Here is a 21,628-nt window from a genome sequence, read left to right on the forward strand (position 1 = left end):
AAACAAAATGCTAATGCAGTTTATGAATGATCGTTTTAGCTATTGCGAATTCACCAACAATTTTATGGTAATGCCGCACAGACTGTCAAAAGTAGTGTCTTCTTTACACCTGACATCGTACGTTCATTAGGACGCAGTATGAGTAAACACAGCAACATTTGCGTAATAGTCATGCCTCTGAGCGCATACGCCTTTATTTGTTTTTTCATTCATTCCGTGCCTCACATTTGACACGAACACAACAAGAATAGTCACCACATGCCATAAGAATTGAATGGCAAACAAGACAGTGAAATAAGAATTTGATAGCTGAAATACATATTTCAGTTAGACTTGCATAATGTAGATGCAGTTGGAACTCCATTTAACGAAGATATGGCGACGCTTGAAATAATGCGTTAAATAGGTAAAGTCATAAAACCGAGATAGGAATTTCTCGGTCCTTAGAAACCTAAAATTTTATTGTTGCTACAACCAAAAGCTACTGCGGCATCGCATGTGCCAATAACCCAAGCATGCGCGTGTGAAAAGTCCACGAGTGCTGCCCGGACATGCAGCATTCCATGTCCGGGTGATACATACAAGGCTCGTGGTCACGTCAAGCTACGACAGGCTGTCGACATACGAGGAGACGGAGAACGATGGCAGTGATTGTGCGAGCAGGCCGACAACCAAGAAAACTGCGACGAGACACGAGTGCCGTCTTTCGCATAGACCATGAAATATCGAAAGAGGCTACCATAGTGTTCCTGATGGAGGATTTAAGGGGAGAATAATGCACCGCAGTCACAGACACCATATGGTACGTAATAGCGCTACCGACTGTAGAGTCCCTTGTGTCATGCATGGGCGCGGCGTGCCACCTCGCCAATATAAAGGCAGGATAGTTACTAGGGCAGCTTCACGTTCTAACCCGACAGCATTTTAACGTAAGCCGCTAATTTTTTTTAACCTAAGGCGCGCGCGTCGACCGCCGAGTTGATAAGTGCCGTAGAACGGAGCACGGCGGCAAAATGAACGAGAATACGCGCATGCGTGTTATGAGCAGTCCTGGGCAGCTGTCGTCTGCTAGGCTATCCCGGGAACCGGACACCACCTCCGCGTCTTTTTAGCACCGCTATCGTCATCCTTTTAGATGCGAAACAGATTTTGCTCGGGACTATCTCCGGCGGTGGCGTCCGCGCTCCACTGCGCATGCGCATACTCTCTCTCGCATTCTCCCGCTTTACGCAGGTGTTCGGTTGCCTTCTCTCCCCTCCTCCCCCACCCTGCAGCCGCGGCGCAGCCTCTCATCTCACGTGATGCTGCCGCGCCGCAGCCAAATACAGCCTGTAACCCACTCTCTCCTCTCCCTCCCTCATTTCATTCTCGCTTCGGTCCCGCTCAGATGAGTCGTAACGTCAACGTCGGCGCCAGTTGCAGCAGCACTCCAACCTCTGCCGAGATCGAGATCGTCGCGGAGCAGGAGCGCAGGGCTCGCGATGCTGAACGCAAAAGGCTGCGCAGGCAAGGTGAACCCGAACTCCGGGCCAGGGAAGCGCAAGCGAAACGGCAACGTCGAGCTGCAAGCCCCGAGGTACGGAACGCCGACGGAAAGCAAAGGAACGGAACGCTAACGCAAAGCAACGCACAAAAGCAACGTAATGATAACACTAACACTAAATACAAACCTCACACACTAACGGAAACGCCGAGTGAACGTAACGGAAACTTGGTGTGCGCCCCCAATGCTGACTCGCATCCCCTCATGGTTCCCTTCAGTGGGTGGTTGCGTAACTTTTTTTCTTCTCTGAACGCTGCATAAAGTGGTCGCGCTTGAAATGGATGGGATGTGATTACACACGCCGATTATACTATGTGCGTATCAGCATTTTTACACCGGAGCTGTTAAGCTTTTCGTTATGCCGTGCGGAGTCCACAAGAAACTATCATCAGCGGCCAGAGCGCTCTATGGCTCCCTTCGCTTCCTTCTTCAGGTTCTTAGTCAGTCTTCATGCTTAATCAAGCCAATCAAGCCAACCTATGCTAAGGTCAAGCTACTTAAGCCAAGCCATGTCGCAATCGCGGTAATAAAAGCTATTTTAATGAAGGCCTCCCTAATTGGGATCCTGCTAGTTAGTGTCACGTTAATTATGTCCTGACTAAATAAGACCCTACTATGAGAGCCATGCTTACTAGACCATGCTGATGAAGACCTTGCTAATGAGGACCATGTCGTTTTCGGTAGACCCCTGCATAGCTCCCATAGGATCCAATGCACTAATAATAAATGTTGGTGTTTAACGTCCCAAAACCACGATATGATTATGAGACATGAGGTAGTGGAGGGCTTCGAAAATTTCGACCACCAGGGGTTCTTTAACGTGCAGCCTAATGTGAGTGCAAAGGCCTGAAGCGTTTGCGCCTCTATTAAAGATACGGTCAATGCCGTCGGGATTGGATCCCGTGACCAGACGAGCACCGTATCCACTTGACCACCATGGTGGGTCAAGATCCAATGCATTGGGAACCCCAGTGTTACCTCGCAACTGTGGCACCATTCCCGCATTGTACGTTGCGAACCGGCCCTCGGAGACGGCCTGGGCGGCCTGTTGACTGTTCACGCGCCTTGGCGTGGTCTGCTTGGTGGTTTGACGGTCGAACAGCGCCGCCAGAAGCGGTGAAGACGACATCTATGACCTATTTTTAAGCCCTACCACCAGTAACGTGACCTCCGAAAAGTGTATTTTTCATCTAAACAGGGTTTCTATCACGTGTCTTTCTGCTAAAATTCGTTTCGATGCATTTCACAAAAGGGCGGACTGCGAGACCAGTTTTTGTTGCCCGGAGTCATCCTGTTTGCGCGGAGTGGGTGCAGGGGTGGACTTATCGCTATAGTTATTGTGGGAAATGCTTTCGTGGTCTTCTCACGTTTGCTGTCTCTCTCTTGTGGGGCTGGATTTGTTGCGGAGATTTGCTCGCAGTGAAAACGCCGAAAACCACATGGCACTGCAGGTGTTTGAGAGACACTTGTACTGATCGGGAGTGAGAAAATGTGCCAGGTGACGCTGCACGACTTCTTCAAGCGAAAATCTGAAATAAAACTTTGTGCTTCTCATCACTATTTAAATTTCTAGTTTTTTTTTTACCGTTACTCGGCTGTTACGATTCCCGGCTCTTATGTTTTTGTTCTGATGATCCACTGAAAAGCGTATCAGCGGGGTTCTAACTGTATGAAGGGCAAACAGATAAGTGGACCAAAAAATACTGCATCCTACAAGATAAATTTTTGAAATAAGAACTATCCTGTTTTCTGCCACTGCAATGGTGTTATCTTGAGCGAAATTTTGATTCTTTCAATTATTACTTTCTATAAAAATTGAAAGAAAGTGCTTGTGCTATGCTTCCGGAGAGGCAGACCACAGCAAAGGCAGCGATAATCAGCCTGCAGTTCACGTGCTCTCCGGTAAGAAAATGCCCACCGCTTTGTGAAGCCTTAATTCTTACCCGAGGAGTGGCCAGCCAAAATTGTTGTAACTGGCGAAGAAGGTGATTGTGCCCAAGGACAGACCAACACTGTAGAACATATGCCAGGAAGCCAGTAACCACGTCTGCCACATACGAGAGGAAAAGAGAGACGGCCATCAACTTGAGAAGAATCGGTGTAAATATACAGATTGGTGAAAAGCGAAATGAAGTTTTGACGGCCGCTTTTAATGTTTGTGCAACTAAGGTGCTGTCATAGAGAGAGTTTGTAGCACTGCATTTTCGTAGCCTATAGTGTTGCACTTTAGTTGAAATGTTCATGGAATTTGCAAGCATCGAGCCACGTTTGCGCTTACAAAGCGCTAAGGAAGCGCTATGTGCGCTGGCAACCTTCTCTTAATACAAACGCAGGAAACAATACAACACGTCAGAGCCGTTCATTGCAGTCAATAGCTAATTTTTAACCTGACCCTTAAAGTAAAGAGGCTTCTCCTGGAAAGTTGAAATGCTGCTTTGAACAATAGGTATCAGGATATGAACAAAACGTTTCAGTAGGAGAAGGCAGCACTCAGGATTAATTGCGTATATGAAAACCGTACCCTGACGTAAACAGCGGCATGAAATTACATACTATCGCAGGGAATTTTGCCATAAAAGAAGAGATTGTTGGACGTCGGGAATATCCTGGAAGGTCACCGAAAATAATATCCGGGTATTTTTAAGCCATTCTCACAATCAAGATAACGTAGCTTCTCAAGGCAAACTTAGTTTTGTGTGCATACGTTTAAACGTGTCTGCCATTAGTCAAGATAAGGACGACGCAGCATAATTAAACATAAATCTGCAAGAGGGAAGTGCAGCCCGCTGAAAGCGTAAGGTGGCCTCGACTTCAGCGATGACCGGGTTCAGTCTCCTATTTCCTTGTTGGAGTCGTTCGCCATCAATGTCGTGGCATCAAATGGATGTCACGCAATACTGTATATCATCATATATATATATATATATATATATATATATATATATAATAAAATTACCATGTCACTTTTGAGTTTCCCCCTATTTAGAACGAATTTATGTTGCACCGAAGGGCCGTTATGCAGCAGGTGTTCAGTGCGTTTGTCGGGAAAATGCACTTGTTTTGTGAAAAGAATTCGAGGACTACCTGGTACTTATCAAAGTTCCATTATTATCAAAACGCTACGAAGGAACATATGTTTAGTTAATATTCATCAGTTGATCATAAACATCTCTATAATCATTTTTAAAAACGAATTGCACTAAAACAGATAGCTGGGCGAGTTGGTATGAATTCATGTTTAAAAGTTTTGTTGCGTGCACAAAAGACGGGGACTCACAGAAACAGAAGACAAACACGCGAACAGAAACAGAACAGAAAGGCTCTCTATATGCATTCATCTGATGCGTGATCATTACACTGATGCGTGCCACGTCTCCGCGCTCTGTCTCTGTTTTCTGCCGCTCTGCTGTTTTCCGTTTTTCGACGTTTTGTGGGTTCTTTTGTAGTGATCATTACAGTTCAAGGCCTTTCAAAGTTCAACTCCGCTGAAACATAGTTTTTACTCAACAACAGGCTGGATGTTTGCACAACCAGCGCAACTAACTTCGCTCGTTCGCCACTGACATCATTAACAACTTAAATCTTTCAGATCACATTGTCTTGAATATATTACATATAATGTGATCAGCAGCCTGCACCATTTAGCTTTGGACGAAACACCGCGACTGAAAGCCACAGCCTGCAAACTTCAGCACAGCGCTAAGTGAAAGTATAGCGATAACAAAGCGAGGGCGTTGCCGTGAACCGGGACGTCGTAGCCATCTTTGTTTGAGCAGTACTGGCCGCACAAAGAGCGTTTTTTTTGTTTTTTTTTTTTTGAGGTCACGAATTGTCACTTTTTGAGGGAACGTTTCAAAGCGGCGATTTGAAGGGAACGCACCGCGAGAAGACATGCGACATAGATTGGTTCTACGTTCAAAGCCTTACCTTTCCGGTGTAGGCCTTGGATAAGTCGGGCCAGAGCAACAATAGCATGCCTTGTCTGGCGCCACTGAGCGTACAGGAGGCAACGCAGAGCAAGGCAAGCATGGAGAACCGAGTTAGCAGCATGATGACCGATGCCTGCGTGCATACAGACAACCTGAAAGCACGCTGTAAGCCTCTTCCTGACCATGAAGTCGTCGAGAAAAACATTCGAATAGCTAAGATTTGCGTTGCTTTGTGGCCGAATAACGTAAGTACAACTGTTCCGTCCTGCCTGACGTCAAATTTGTGTCCTAACCAGCGCGAGCATTAGTGAGAACCAGCAGCATTTTATGAAGAGCACTATCAAGCGTTCTTCCTGCTTCCCGGGAAAGCTCCTTCTTAGTAAGAAAAGGAATAGACACCATTCACTATCTACCCAGCACACAGGACTCGATAACCGAGCAGAAGAGGCGAGGTTTAAGAAGGGCTCAGCTCTCAGAACTAAAGCAGGCAATGAGCGTTGCGACTGCTTCTCCTTTGGCCAGCTTCCCATATGTTTTCGTGCTGTCCACTGCGGCCCTGGTTTTATGAACACACCTTGAGGGCACCCGTGCTCAGTGCACGTAATGTCTACGCTTTTAAATATAGCACTGCGCGCTGTAGAAGGAGGGCATTTGTAGTGGTGTTACTATAGGCCCCATACCGTGAGGACCAAGCAGATGCAAGACAGCGAGGTGGGCGAGTTGGTTTTGATTCATCGTACTTTGGATGACAGCTCAACATTACGGCCCGGACAGACGAAGGAAGGATGCAGCGCCGTGTCATGTTTTCATCCTTCCTTTGTCCGAGTCGCAAAGTTGCCCTGTTATACGAAGTACGTTTAATCAACAAGACGATGTCAGCCTATTTCGAAGGACATCAGATGATCGCCGGTTAAGAACATGCATTACGCAGGGCCGTTTCACCGGCCGCGCTTCTGTATATATTATGTGTGGTTGTAGTCGCTTACGTTGTGTTCCCTTTAGTCCCTCCAGAAATTACTGGAGGTGCTTCTGCAACGCTCTTTTAGTGTACTATTTTGACAAGCTCAGAGTGAGAACAGGCAGTGCAGAAGTGCATCTGTTCGCAAGCACGTCACAGAAAAACAGCACCAAACTGTTCCTTTACATTAGCTGGCATTTATTATAAACAGACCTTTTACTTCGGTAACATCGAGTTAGTGGCTTGAACAACTTATTAAAGTGCTGTTTTATAGGCACATCCTAGCAAGATTAGTTATCTTAGAACATGACACTCTGCAGCATATCGTCTTTCTTGCGTTATGGTACAATCAGGTGGAGTTACAATTATCTCCTTCACTTTTCAAACACTATCCGGGTATGTATTTTTTCATAAAAACACTTTTTTAAAGAAGACACCCACCAATTTAAAATAGCTACAGTTTTAGGAATTAGCAACCCTGACGTATTTTCTTTCGTACTGCCTATTTTTTTGTGCAAGCATCTCTTAAAGAAGCAAAAACATAACGAATGCAGCATACACATTGGCGTAATGACACTTTTAGCGTAAATAAAATCTCTTTTTCAACACACTGCACCCAACATTACGCCCCATCTCATGCTTGATAACGCCCATACCCTCTCGCACGTACCTTTCTCAGTGAACGTACTCCGAGAAGAATGGCGAGAAATATAAAAGTCCACGCTATAACCATAGCCAAAGAGATGCCTGCGTCGAGATGATGCGCGCCGCCGGTTCCACTTTGAGGGTGTGTCACCCGGCGCCTGCACAAATTCACGCAAGTGGGACGGTTAGCCGGCCTGACACCTGTGGCGTAATTCCTGCACTATGTGTGCTATTTACAAGGCTGCATCTATGCACGACTCACGTTTGCATGTTTTCTACTTCTTTTTGGTAGAATAAAAGTTCTTAAATGATCCCGTTTTTTGTCTTTTGTGGCATTCCTGTACAATTGTTTCTAAGGAATTTATGTTTCGCTTTCATTCTTGTGCTCCTCGTATAACAAAAGGGCAAACTTACTGAGGTCTAGAGCTGTTCATGGGAACTCTGATAAATGAGTGAATGAATGAATGAATGAATAAAGGGAGGGAGGGAGGGAGGGAGGGAGGGAGAGGAAGGAAGGAAGAGTGGAAAGAAAGAATGACTGAATGAATGAATGAATGAATGAATGAATGAATGAATGAATGAATGAATGAATGAATCGTATTGCGAAGTACATTACAGGAAGTAAACTAGAAGTTTATTGAACCACAGTTTTTCGGCCAGCATCAGCGTTTCCTGATCTAAATGTAGGCCATATACCGCAAGTTTAGAAAGCTCAGACGTACTAGCTTGAATAAAAAATTAAATTTGACGCGAAATATGCGTGTAATACTTAAAGAGCTTCATTTTGCCTGAAGCCATCGGCGCGACGCCCATCGTATTTACTCCCTTGATTCCAGCAGTTCATGATGCTGGATAAGTATTGGCTTTTTGTTAGCGCGCTCACGGTTGGCCTATTTTAACTACTGCTGACTACTGTTGGCTAATAAATTTTAATCGGATCGGTCTAGGATCCACTCGGTGGAGGTGCACCCATCGCAATCCAGCATTCCGCCATTGCATGAACTGTCGTCTGCACCGTCTCAATGAAATCGACGTATTTGCGCACGAACGAGCAGCTGTAAAATGTAGGCGTACACAGAATTTATAGAAAAAGCCTGAGTTAGCCACAGCAGCCGTGATACGCTTACGACACGCGAAAAATACACAAACTTACAAAGCGCACAACGGCCCTAATACCGGTTACAAAGCGCATACCGCTTTATTGAGAGGCGTCAAGATGACGTTACGAACCCCCTAGCAATCGCAGGTGACGATGGTGTTCGCGGCTTTATGCGCGATACCCGCTGCGCATTTTTGCCAAAATAGAGCCTTTTGGTGTAGTCTGTGGCAATTTTCGGCGTGCTTTTTGAGCTCGCCGCAGTGTGTTTTCTTGCCCTAAATAACACAGCAGCGGAACTTCTGATTGCCATCACACGAAGGAAAGTCACGTGACCTGGACAGAAACGTCAAGTATGACATCATACGATGCACCACCAAAATTTTATTGAAGGGGGAAGGTTATGCCAGCCATTCCACAAGTAGAGCTATTTCGCCAGCCTAAGGGGTTGGCTCGTATCACTGGGGGGCCAGTCACCCACGCCGTGCGACGCCCAGCTCTCACCATTTTTCCAGGATCCCTGCTGCCACAATCTGAGTCGACAGCGACGTGCCGCTTTACCAAGGACGTCAGACTTTACGTTTCTACACAGGCGAGTTGACTGTCCCGCATGTACCTGTGATTGAAAGTTATCTCGTATTTTAGGGCGCAGTTCTTGGGCGCCCCCCGTTCCTGCGTTGAGCAGCGTCGTCGTCGTCGTAACCGGCAGAACGAACGAGGACGAAAGACTCCGTATTTTGTAAAAAAAAATTCACCCTGAAAATGAAATTAGAAAAGAATGTGACGCATGCGGTGGCACCATTGAAATCAGACACATGCTGGCGGGCTGTCCCGCGACTCTCGCCAACCCCGAAGAAAAATGGCTTCACTGGCAGAAGATGATCTCCAGCTGTTCATATGAAGATCAACTACGGGCTGTCCAGAGGGTTCACGATGGCGCCCTAAGGCTCGGCCTAACGGTGCCGACGTGGACGCGGCCCGCCTCGGTCTGAAAAGACCGGGCTTCAGGACTCTTAATAAAGTTTTGTGAATGAATGAATGAAAGAGAGCGAATGCCAAGCGAAGCGGGGGATGAAAGACGTCGATAGCGAGGAGAGCGCGAGGAGGTGTAGGGAACGACAGTGGCGAGATGACAGGTTCCGCGGCAGCCACCCTCCACGCAACAGTAGTGCGCGCCGTCGTGCGGTTGCCGATGACGTCATCACTAAGGTATCAAGCGAAGGCGCTCACAGATACCATATATGGAAATAAAGCGCTTCATGAACGGAGGCCTGTCTGCGGCAGGTGTTGTGGAACGCGCCCACGCGCTGACTTCCGCGGTCTTGCTGCGTCTGCGGCAGTTGACGTGAAATGGGCTGCACGAAAATGTCCCCGCCAGTCACGCTACTCACGGTATTCTCTTCTCAATTTAAACCTAAACAGCTGCGCTGAGAATTCGCATTAAGCGGTGTCGTAATCTTCGGTCATTTTTTTGTAATATGCTTCAGTGTCCCTCTAAACTAAACGACGCAATACGACTAGCTATCATCCTGTCCGGGCCGGATGATAGCTAGTCTGATAGGTAGTCGAAGAGGAAATCACTCGCGCGGGATCATGTGGGACACACTTAGCTTGGATATCTATAGCGTCGCATTATGCGGATGCTGGCACACTGGGACCGCCAAACAAGAGTAAAGCCGAAAAGCAGCTTTAGTGTTCGTACTCGTAGAAGGACCTTGCCGCAGACACGTTGCCGTCGATGCAGCTGTTACGCATGGCTTCGTATTCGGCGATGGGCACGTTCACCGGAAGTCGGATTCTGCCTGCATGAATCACGATGACCCTGTCGCCGGTGTAGTTCTTCGATAAATACTCCCGGGCCAACGTCTCGTTCACCATGGAGCACAGATGCTGCACGAAAAATGACATGTTGACCACGTGCTCACTACCGTACATTACGGCGCGTGCTAACGTTACCTCGGTTTTATTGGCTTTGAATTGGTGTTATTGGTTTTGTTGTTTCTACTTCTATGGATACACACTCGAAGCGAAAAGTCGCTGGGACTATATACGAAATTTTCCCAACAAAACGCGCTGCTTTTCAGTGTCGTTGAAGTTATTTTAGACGCTGGATGTACACTTTGTCACCGAATCACACGTGCTCAACGGCAGGAGATAATCGCACGAGTTTGCCTCATGGAGCAACGTCGGGAAGATCTGACGCGGAAAGTCAGCGGTATGCAGTAGGTGTTGTGCGAAATAGATCAAAAGTCCTTGGGACACAGACACCAGTTGCAAACTTCATGGGTGCCGAGCAGGGGCGTAGCCAGAAATTTTTTTCGGGGGGGGGGGGGTTTAACCAAACAGTATGTATGTTCGTGCGTGCGTTTGTATGTGTGCATGTATATATATGCAAGCAAAATTAAAAAATTTCGGGGGGGGGGGGTTGAACCCCCCCAACCCCCCCCCTTGGCTACGCCCCTGGTGCCGAGTATTTCGTGTGGATCACTTTTATTCAAGTGGGCTCACACCATTGCACAAGCTCCGTCACTGGATGTGTGGAGCTGGCCTCTGCTAAGAGCTCACTCAGATATGCATGGTCCTAGATAATATCGCCGGAAACTAATACTGCAGCACATTAGGTGCTGCAACCGTTCCTGTCACCGACAAGGACGAAATCTCGAAGGTGGCGAAGAACAATGTGTTTTCTCCCGTGAAATGCAGCGTGCCTTCTTAAAATAAAGGGCGAACTGCTTTCAGTGGGTGACAACACCATCGGATGTACAACCGAACATTTTTACACGTACGCAATACCGCTGTCACAAATTTGAGACACGGAGTAAGTGTGCGTCCAAAATAAAAGCAGTAAAAAAAACATCAGCAATTACTACCACAATTGTTCAAGCGTGAAATATGCCACAATCCTGACCAAACGAGTGACGTGTGCGACTTCAAAGGAGATTTGGTGGCTTCTAGTGGCCTTTATTTACGCACTTCGTTTAGGGATACATTTGTGCAACTCAATTTCCAGATATCACTGATTATATTTGGTCGATATAATTGTGCCCTTTCAGATGGGAGAAAATACTACTAGAAGACACTTTAACTGGTAACGCAATTCACACTGCCTTAAAGCTTTAATATATGAAAGGAGGTTATTCCTACTTTATTTCCAATTAAGTTTGTCGCTATCCTCTTGTAACTGGTCTGTATTTTTCATGTTTGCTAGGACTCAAAGAAATACAAAAATTTAGATTTTAATACTGAGTAGCGTTTTACAGGAAGGACAAAAAAGTAGCAATTGGCTTCGAGACAAATTTCCATGGCAGTGCAACGAAAACACTTGCTACATCATTCATGCACATAGTAAGTAGAATGTGTGAATGTACTACGTATCCTTGGTCAAAAACTCACGACAGGTTTTCAGTTAGCTCCCGGATACTTGGCAGAATCGCTTTGCGCAGCTGATTAGCTGCATTACCTTCATTCTACACATCATAGTAGTCGGTGCCTCTTCAAGCACATTTATGGGCGAAGCAGCTTAGGGTCTCGGTGTGTCGGCGTGCATCGCTCATCGTCGTCTGCTGTCGCGTGTGCATCGTCGTCTGCTCCATTTGCTTGAGTGCAAGAGAGGAGGCCGCCGCCTCAGCGCTCGCCGTGGGGCGGCAGAGAGCGAACGGCGCGCATTGCTATGGAAACGCTCTTTCTGGGATGAACGCTGAACTACCAGCTCACAAGGTACGAGAACGCGCCCTCGCCTGCGAGAGACAACGCCGACGCAGGCAGCAGCGTCTGCTAGCGAGTTTCTTGAATGAAAAAAACCGACTGCTCGCGCTGCACAACCATTCATCGGCCACCGCGTGTATATAGGCACTGGATATTGACCTGCAATGTAGTGCCGGTGGGAGATTACTCTTGTGCGTAGTTGAACAACAAAGATTGGCAGCGTGCACGTTGACTAAATGTGCACTGCGGGTCTCTGTGTCTAATTCTTCTTCTGTCTCTCGTTGCCCATTAGCATTGATTTTGCTGTGGGAAACATCGGCGCACACTGCATGCTTCGCACCTCCACAGGTTTCACGTTAGTGGAGCTGAAAGACCCTTTCCTACATGCTTCGCGCCTCCCAAAATTTTCATTATTAAAGTCGCTTTTACAAGCTCATGGGATAATTTATTGCTTCTGATAACCACGATAACCTGTGCGCCATACCTTAGGCGCCGTTTATGAAGTACCTGCTCATCCTCTGCATGTTCAGATTTTTGTGAACAGCTTTAGATACATAATTGCACACAATGCATATATTCGTAATTAGAGATATGCTAGTGCCCCGCATCTTCCGCTACAATCACATAAGTGCAGCGCAAGATCCTGTAGGTTCTGTACACGTTTACTAGATACGCATGCGGGAGAGCCCCCTTTGATTAATGATGGCTGAAAATTTCCCAAGGAAAACGAGCTGCATCGCGACTGTTTGGAGCCACACACAAAATTAGCTCGGTAGCTCGCTTTTCTGTGTTGTATCACACACGTAGGCGTGTGCACAGAGGGGCAGGGGTGTAACCTGTGCCACTAATAATCTAATGGGGGGGGGCGCAAAGCTTGTCCCACACCTTCAGTCAGTCGCACCTGTCACTTGATTGCTTAAATTGTAGTGGTATGCCCGTGTGTGTTATGCCCATGTAGGTTAATGGCGATAATGGCGGCCGGAGACCTCCGATGTTGTGCTCCAAGAACTGTCTGCCTTTATCTGCGGAAAGCCCGCGACCTAAGGCAGGTCGTTGTGAGAAACGCGCGATCACTCCATTTTCATTTTTGCATACATTGTGAAGCTTCTTTTTTTCAGACTCGATCAGTGAGAGGGGGGCTCTGTGGTGAAACTTGACCCGGCTCCATATGGAGAAACATGCGCACGCCTATGATTACAAAGAGTGCTTATTCTTAGTAACTGTGCATCGTACCAAATGCAGTGTACCGGATAAGTTACATTGGTTTATGGCGCTTCACATCACAAAGCGACTCAGGCTATGAAAGACGCCGTAGTGTATGGCTGCGAATAATCTTTTTCACTTGGTGTTCTTTAACGTACATTGACATCGAGCCATGCACAGGCCTCTATTATTTAGCCTAACAATAGTAACCTAATGTACGTGGAATTTTTCCTTAGAGACATTGCGTGATGCATCATACACTTTCTCCAATTCTGCGTGAGAATCACAAGCGTTTCAGATATAAAATTGGAGGACTCGTAAGAATGAGTCCCGGTAGCTCTTTGCGGCATCACCTGAATTTAAGTTACACCAAAGAACGCAGTAATTTTTCGCTAACTACTTACTGCGCTGTGTTTCTTCTCGTAACAGCTGAGGGTTTCTGTGTCGCGTTCGCCACAGGCGCTCCATGGAAGCACCGGTGACAATGACGCTGTCATGTACACCCAGCAATAGGCAACCACCTGTATGTGGAACAGCGCCAGTAACAGGTTGCCGAACAACATCGTCCAGCCCAATCCTGCATATGCGAGCGCAAGGACATGCGTAAGAAACTGCGAGGCTTCGTAGACAATGCAACATTGCACGAGGAATCTGGAGCATCTTTATTAAATTTACTTTGTGTCGAATGCCTTCAACATTATCGGAAGAAAACAGCGGTTTGCGACAGGTAGCGAGGCACTGGCAGTGCCAAAGTAAAACATCTACTCAGCGCACGTAACGACCGCTGATACCACGAATGAGACTGACGTAACGAGAAGTATAAGGATGCGATGGAGCGCACTCGTCGGAAGGTACTCTCAGTACATGAATGGCAGTTCACCAGCATTCCACAACAAAAGAAATTCTGTTACAGCTGCAGCTCGCCGGTGCGTACCTACGGGGAAGTAACGCGGAGGCTTACGAAAAGCGTTATACTTAAATTCAGGAAGATGAAACGAGACACGAAATGAAAAGTGATAGGTGTCAGGATAAGAGACGAGACGAGAGCAAAGTGCGTCAGGGAACAAAAACTTGTAAAGGACATATAGGTCTAAATCAACAAGAGTGATGGAACGAAAATCTTTAGTCGCTACGCTAACATACTAAAAGGCACCGAATTTTAGGAGCTAATAACAGTAGTTCATTTCAAATAATTTTATTTACGGTACCATCAGACGAAGCAATAAAGGGTGAATTATAACACGGAAATAAGGAAATATTTTCATGAAAAACACTTTCATATAGGAAATCATAAATATAATGAAATACTAAAAACACATATAAGCGTAGACAACGAACCTACAGGTAAAAGCAAGAACAAAGCAAACCAAAACAACAAACAGGGAAACACGTATATAAAAGGAATTAGTTGATGTCAGTTAAAAGGGCCTTCAAATGTCTGTGGCCTGCTACATCTGACAGGATGGTAGTTCACACGTCACATGTTATGTGCTCTGTAACGCGAATGCCTACAGGAAGGAGCCGCTACCTGATGTGTCTGATCAATGCGTGATGATACATGTTGGGCGGGAGAGATCAACTCAGCGTCTACTCAACGATGACGAAATATGCAGTGCGAAAGGCACAATCAAATATGCTTTACCGGCATATACGACTGATGGTAGTTAAATGCACAACATTATAGCGGTCGCGCTTGAGGATCGAGAATAATTAGGCATAATAGTACATGTCGATTTATTTGGAAGCATTTTCATGGGCTAAGTTGGATTGCTGTGAAAGTTAAGGCTCCCAACTGAGGCGGCGCACTCCTTCAAACGAGTTAGCCAATGTTCTAGGTGACGTTAAGAAAACGGCGACGGTCATGCCAATGATGCATATGCAGGATAACCGGCACTCGATTGGAGTTAAAGGCTTGGTGTCGCGTGTAGAGAAAGTATAGCCGAGGACGACCTAGAATGAATTTCAGTTATGAGATTTTATCGTGGTTTTGGGACGTTAAACCCCAAATATTATTATTATGAGAACAGTTGGATGATGGTAGGGACAAGACAGGTTCAGCTCACGTAAGATTTGTTATTGTAGAGTGGTGGTGGTGATCGCACAATGGCAATCAGACACTTTGCCTTTTGATATCAATTTATTTGACGGAGTCCACTTGACCTAGGTTGGTGGAAAGTGCACTGTCTCTTACAGTAAATTTGCCTCAAAACATGATCCTGTGAAATTGTGAGTTGTATGCAACAAGCACTCACTGTTGTTCGAAAGACTGTTGTTGGTCTCGTGTTTTTGCTTGTGCTATAAGTGACCGCTCAGATTGCTGCACCAGATTACGCCGTACGTTGTGGCCATTCAATGAAACCTACGCACCTCTCGCCATGGGGAATCCGTCGAAGGCCTTTGGCACAGACCATCCGCAGAACTGTCCTAGGAACATCTCCAGGTACAGCATTGGCGCGCTTAGAGTGCAGAGCAGCAGTAGGTACACCGCCAGGAACACGACTGCGCAAGAGTCAACGACCAAAGAGATATGTACGTACCAAGGTATAAAACTAACTGTATAACAAACTTTTCAACAGGCAATGTCGCTACAGTTCTTCTAGTTGGGGTCAATGAGTGGCGTGCATAAAAACGCTGCTAAGGAAAGCATTCCCTGCACTGACAAAGAAAGTGCTCTCGTCCAAAATCAGAGTCCAGTGACGTTCCTTGCTCCACGGGTTCTAATCACTTAAATGCTCTATCATGCCCTCATCTTCTCTCTCGCTTGAAAGACCGTATGCGTGGTACATGCATGCAAGAGGACAGCATTCAAGCGGCTAGCAACAAGATTTTTCGTTTGGCGGAAGGTAATGCCACGTACCCGTATAAATTTCAAGCAACCAGCATTATAACTGAACGAACGAGATGCGGCGATATACAGACGCAAAGTACGTAGTAACCGATAGTGAGTGGAACGTCTGCGCTACTTGTTAATATGCCTCTTTTCGGCCTAGTGAAATAATACAAGCCTCACGCATATCTCAAGCCACAGCGGCCTAAACCAAAAGAAGGATTCTTAAAAATTCTTGGCGAGACATTATCGTATGAGGCCACCAATTTTGTATCGTAAAAGTAAAACAAATTTGGTTTTCACTTGGTCTTTAAAAACTGCAATATTAGTGAAAAGATAACGGAACTGTACTTTTTAGATGCGAAGTATCGCTTGCTCGGGGGTATGTAACGCGGCGTGGTCATCCGAACGCGGCGTAGTCCGCACTCACACTCCGCATGCGCGACTCTCCTCCTTCGCTCTCTCCAACAGCTGCGCATTACTCTCTCCACTTCTCTACCAGCACCTGCTTGCGCTTCTCCTGCGTTCTCGCTTCTGCTCTCACGGCGGATACGCTACTCTCCTCCTCTACTCTCCTCTCCTTCATGTGGTAGAGCGCTGCGCGCGTTCAGTCCAGCGCTTTCCTCGGTTGGCTCCTCTGAAATGTGGGCTCGACATGCCGAAATTCCCTCCTGCGCGGCGGCGCAATGAGGGCCAGCGCATGCGCGTCCCCTCTCCCTCTCTCTCCTCTCCTACGCTGCCTCTCTCTCGCGCGCCTGTCGACGTTCCCCGCACGCCCTGTGAGAATGAACGGCCAGGCTAGAGGGAAGACACGACGCGCGTAGTGTTCCTCTTCGCGTTCCACGACGCGAGGTCGGTAGCACGCCCACCGAACGCCAATGGAACGCGATGTTGCAAGTGCTCCGGCTTCGCATCGCCTCATGGTGCCCTTTAGCGGGAGATGGTGTAATTTTTAAAGAAGATATCAGTTCAAACTCAGTGTTTTTTTTTTCGTTCATTAATACGAGTTGCAGCTTACGTCCTCCATTGTCGTAGACGAGATAGGGGAAGGTGGCCACGTTGCTCAGCCCGATGCAGAAGTTGAGGCAGCATAGTAGACAGTCGGACTCGCTTCGGAAGGGCTGTCTCTCCACTTGCATGGCAGCGAGCACGAGTGATTATCTTCCTCAGTGAGGCGCTCGCTGGACTCACGGCGCCGATCGGTGAGAACGACGGAGGCGTCTGCGATTACGCTTCAGAGAGTCTACTACCAATGTGTATGGGCACCGAAGTTCTAGCGGCGTTTCTTCCGCGCTGCGGAGCAGACACACCTTGTCGCCACGGTTTCCGGTCTTCTTCTATGTCTTCTTTCGGCGCTTCCTTGGCAAGCTGTCCAAGGCAACTACGTGGGGGCGCACCATTAGAATGCACACGACGGATTATTACGTAAACTTTGTAGATTGGTTTCCTCCATAAATGTCTTAAAGCGCGATCCCATTAGCCTAGTGTTTTCTTTACTTTGAGAACTTACGCATCAGGCTGTGTTTAGGGGTACGGTAAATCGCCCAACTGGCATTAACCAGCTACTATCACTGGTAAGAACAATAAAGGTAAGATAAGAAAATCGAGCCCCTATATGTATGAGAGAGATCAGCACAACTGCCCCTTGCCTGTTCTTCTTCTCTTCAGGGTACGTGGGGTCGTATCTATTCACTTCTTGTTCTTGTTCACCTTCAGCTGTGGCTTACGCCCACTGTGGGGTATTGGCCAGGAATTGCCTATTGACTTCATCAGCCTCATCGTGTTACTTCATCAGCCGCATCGTCTTCCTCCTTGTTGCCGGCTGTGAGGGTTGTGGAGCCCGAATGCACCTCTACCCTCAGGTGCTTTTCTTGCCATAAATGCTGACTTAAAAAATGCACCAATGTTTTTTGCACCTGACGTTCGCCACACATTGAGGTACAAATACTATACCGGGCCTTGTACGTTCATGCAAAAAATTATAAAAGTTTCAACAGCGCAGCTTTTTTCAGCCGGGCATTGGTCTGTGACGGTTAAACAAAAATGATCATCATCATGAAGTGGCACGCGCTCTCCACGTCCTCTTGTCTGTCTTTTCATCTTCTGCTTCACACCCAGAACACGTGTGACAATTTCTCGGGCGTGGGATGCAACAACTCTGATGGGCAAGAGAACGAGTACAGAGAGAGAGAGAGCAAGAAAGACGGAAAGATAGAAAGAAAGAGAAGCAAGAAATCCTTGGTGAAAAATTTCCGAGTGAGGCGGGATTCAAACCCGCGTACGCATGATTCGATAGAGAGCGCTTAGCTACTCGGCCATCCATGTACCTTAGCAGAGCATAGCATAGCCTTGTATATAGTAAAACCACGGTGCAAGAAAAATAATTTAGGTGTGGACACTCTCCGCCCGCCGCGAAGGAGAGCGCGTCCAGATAATGTTCGCCTTTAATACATGCGCCGGCCGCAGTTTCGTGGGGGGCGCTGCGACATGGGGGCTTAAAGGGCCCCTCACCAGGTTGACAATTTCGAGCTAACGAGCGCAATGCATACACTGGGCGTTCACGATCACGTCTGCCAAAATTTGCAACGCTACGCGCCGCGGAAATGGGTCAAATTTAAAGGTGAACGCTGCTTGCCCTTCCTCTCGCGGGCGCGCGCTTTAGAGAATGAGGGGATGACGTACATGAGAAAATGGCCCTACGTAGATGGTAGTGCTGTGACGTCGCTCCTCTACGTAGACGACTGCGATCTGACGTCGCCAACAGTAGCACGTGACACTGCGATAATTATTTGACACGACATGTGCAGTTTGTGTAATTCGTTACCTGAATAGATTAATAAAACTTGAGAGAAATAATGAGACACACAAAGGGAATGTGTGCGTCTTTTTCATTTTTTTTTTCGTGAATTGCAGCGAGATGCGGGGCTAATGTGCCTCCCTTTCCCATGCGTTCGTGTCCCCGCGGTTAGAGCATCGAGCAGACGCCAGCCCTGGAAACGAAAGTAATGTTCTGGCGCGTTCGAGCACTCCTTATGCTCATTTATTCTACCGCATCCAAGTAAACATTTATGCGGCACTGCGGTGCATGATACCGCCACTCTCGTGCCCGTACAAATGTATCAACGTTCATGCCCGTCCCGCAGAAACAGGCAGTACACCACAGAGAACGCCGACAAAACGTCCACGGCCGCTACATAAATAAAAGGTAGCGGCTGTGCAACGCCGCTTGCGTGCTCGGGCTGGCTAGGGCACGTCATGCGCACGTGACCATGCATGCGCATGACGTGTTCATGCGTATGTGTCAAGTGAAGAAGGCAGGAAAGGGATTTGGCTTGCTAAGGTTACACGGGGCGAGTGGCAAGGGTTTGAAACTCGCCTCCTCGCATCATGGTTTCGCGCCGCTACAAATTAATGTTTTTCTCAGCTCGTAATGAACCGATTTGAAAAATTCTTGCGGCATACTTCTCTTCATTCGGCACACAACAACTTCCAGCGTCTAACCTCATTGCATTTTTTCACGGCGAGTTTTCAGACGGCCACGGTGTAAACGGCGCACCCGACGCACATAGCGTCCCTAACAGCGTTGCGTACGTAAAAGCGCGTGAGCAGTCTTTCAGCTCGCTGACTTCTCACTTGCGCAACGCCGTTACGGACGCTACGCACGCAGCTCGTCTTCTATAGTACATGCGCCGGCCGCGGTTGCGTGGGAGGCGCTGCGACATGGGGACCGAGAGGAGGAAAGAGGCGAACATTATGTGGACGCGCCGTCGGGCGGAGTGTCCACACCTAAATTATATTTCTTACACCGTGAGTAAAACTCACAGGGTCCCTTATACAATCGCTTAAGACGACTCGAAGGCGAAAGCGTTATTTTTTTTTTTTATTTGCGACTTAGACTTGCCCTTAAGGCATAATATTTGTTTTGTATATTTGTGTTAAATGTGCGCCGTTAGGCCGGTGTTGTGTATGAAGTGAAGAAGTGTCTTGTGGAATGTGTTGTCATGTGTCTTTTTGGTCGATGTACTGAGCCCCCCACCCCCTTTGAAAGCTTTCTGCACCTGACGTGGTTTCTCACTGCCTCCAACTGGACTGGATAACACTTTATTTGTGCCTCCAAGATCGGAGGCATGCAAGGCAAGCTTTCTGTAGGTCACCTTGTTTTCCGCTGCCACCGTGATTGGCTGAAGTTTGACCAAGCGACGATGTCACGTGATGACTGATCTAGTGACGTCACGTTTAGTGGCGTCATGACAACGCCACAAATTTAGCGATGTATGTCGTAATCACGTGACGATGATTTTTTTCTCATCACTCGTGGTGACCCCGCCGACGCCGACGATCAATTTTCGAGTTCGATATGGGGTCTAAGGCTTTCGCCTTAGTATTGTAGCAAGAGAGTGGGAAACGGAAGTGAGGTTGAGGAGGAGGGAAAGGAGCAGGGGTGAGAGTAAAGCATAAGAGAGAAAAAAGGAGAAATAGAGAGAAAGAAAGAACTAGAGAGGGAGGTAAAAAATAGAAAGGGGAAGCAAGCGAGAAGTAGAGAGAGAGAGAGAAAAGGAAGAAACAGAAAGCAATAGATAGATAGAGAGAGAAATAACTAGAAATAAGTAAACAGAGACAAAAAAGGTATAGAAGAAACAGAGAGAAGACAGAAAAACAAACAAGGAGACGAATAAAGAGAAAACTAAAGAGGAGCAATGAAGGCTGCCCGGCTCCGCACTTCCTTTATGCTTGGCACCACTAGTACGAGCAGCCTTAATTTTTTAAACGTTTGACTGCCGAAGTTAAATTTGACACACTCTATTTCAGGGGCCTGAAACACGCGGTTCGGTGACCTCCACATGACTGTCTACCTCCTATAATATTTTTCCTAGTAAGTACGTTCATGAGCTCCACATACGTGAGTGGTCGCAAGATTTGCTTACGTGAGGCATCCCATCCGGTCAACGTGTGTTCAAACATAACTCTGAAATAAAAACACTGTATTTCAGAATCGTCGTCCAGATTTTAGTCATTCTGGAGAGCATCGATATGTTTCTAGAAAACGACATCAAATCTCCACCAAAAATGGTCCATATATAAGATATGGCAAATTCTCTCTTCGATATAGCAACGTTTGCCCCTCGCCTCACCCTTTTACCCCCGCTTCTACCTTCTTCACCATCCCGGCCCACCGGGAGACTAAATTTCGTACAGAAGCATGGTAAGCTGGGCCGGTTGGTACTGGTTCATAGTGTAACAGCGCAAAAAAAACGGACGGGGACACAACAGAGAAGAAAGCACAAATGTCGTGGCTGCGGCCTGCCAACCTAGGTATGTTTGAGACCCCTGCTTATATAGAGAGGTAAATTTTGTTAAACACCGCCGAGAGTGACGTGGTTTACATACTACCACGCGACGCACCGACTTAAAAAATTGTTCAAGGAGAAAAAAATTGGTCCGATACATCAGAGAAAGCCCGTGCACATAGCGTTCAGGAAAGGACGATGTGTTTATCGGCGGAACGTGAGCTTTCTTCGTGTTATCAGCGAAGGGCAAGCGGCACGATTAGCTTTCTCGTAGGATGTTTGTTCGCGGACGCGGGGGCTCTTGGTTGTTCTGTGGTAGAAAGTTTCGCGTAATCTATTGTGTGTCTCGTAAGCTACCACGCCTGTGTTCTCGTTGTCTATAGTGCCCGGACGCGATAACGGTAGTTGGCGAGAGCACAGCTAGAGGTCAGAAA

At 47.2% G+C, this 21,628-nt stretch overlaps 1 protein-coding gene across 1 annotated transcript in view; it reads right to left on the reverse strand.

Moving 5' to 3' along the window:
- Positions 1-17,045, reverse strand: part of LOC125757839 (sodium- and chloride-dependent glycine transporter 1-like) — a 28,705-nt gene extending 11,660 nt beyond the window's left edge. Inside the window, exons 1-4 of the mRNA XM_049414042.1 lie at positions 16,925-17,045; positions 15,447-15,578; positions 13,484-13,656; positions 9,874-10,061 (exon numbers count right to left, since the gene is read on the reverse strand). Of these exons, the coding sequence (XP_049269999.1) occupies positions 9,874-10,061; positions 13,484-13,656; positions 15,447-15,578; positions 16,925-17,045 (614 nt within the window). The remainder of the gene's footprint in view (positions 1-9,873; positions 10,062-13,483; positions 13,657-15,446; positions 15,579-16,924) is intronic.
- Positions 17,046-21,628: the final 4,583 nt, after the last annotated feature.

Source organism: Rhipicephalus sanguineus, chromosome 3 (assembly GCF_013339695.2).
Source record: "Rhipicephalus sanguineus isolate Rsan-2018 chromosome 3, BIME_Rsan_1.4, whole genome shotgun sequence".
NCBI lineage: Eukaryota > Metazoa > Arthropoda > Arachnida > Ixodida > Ixodidae > Rhipicephalus > Rhipicephalus sanguineus.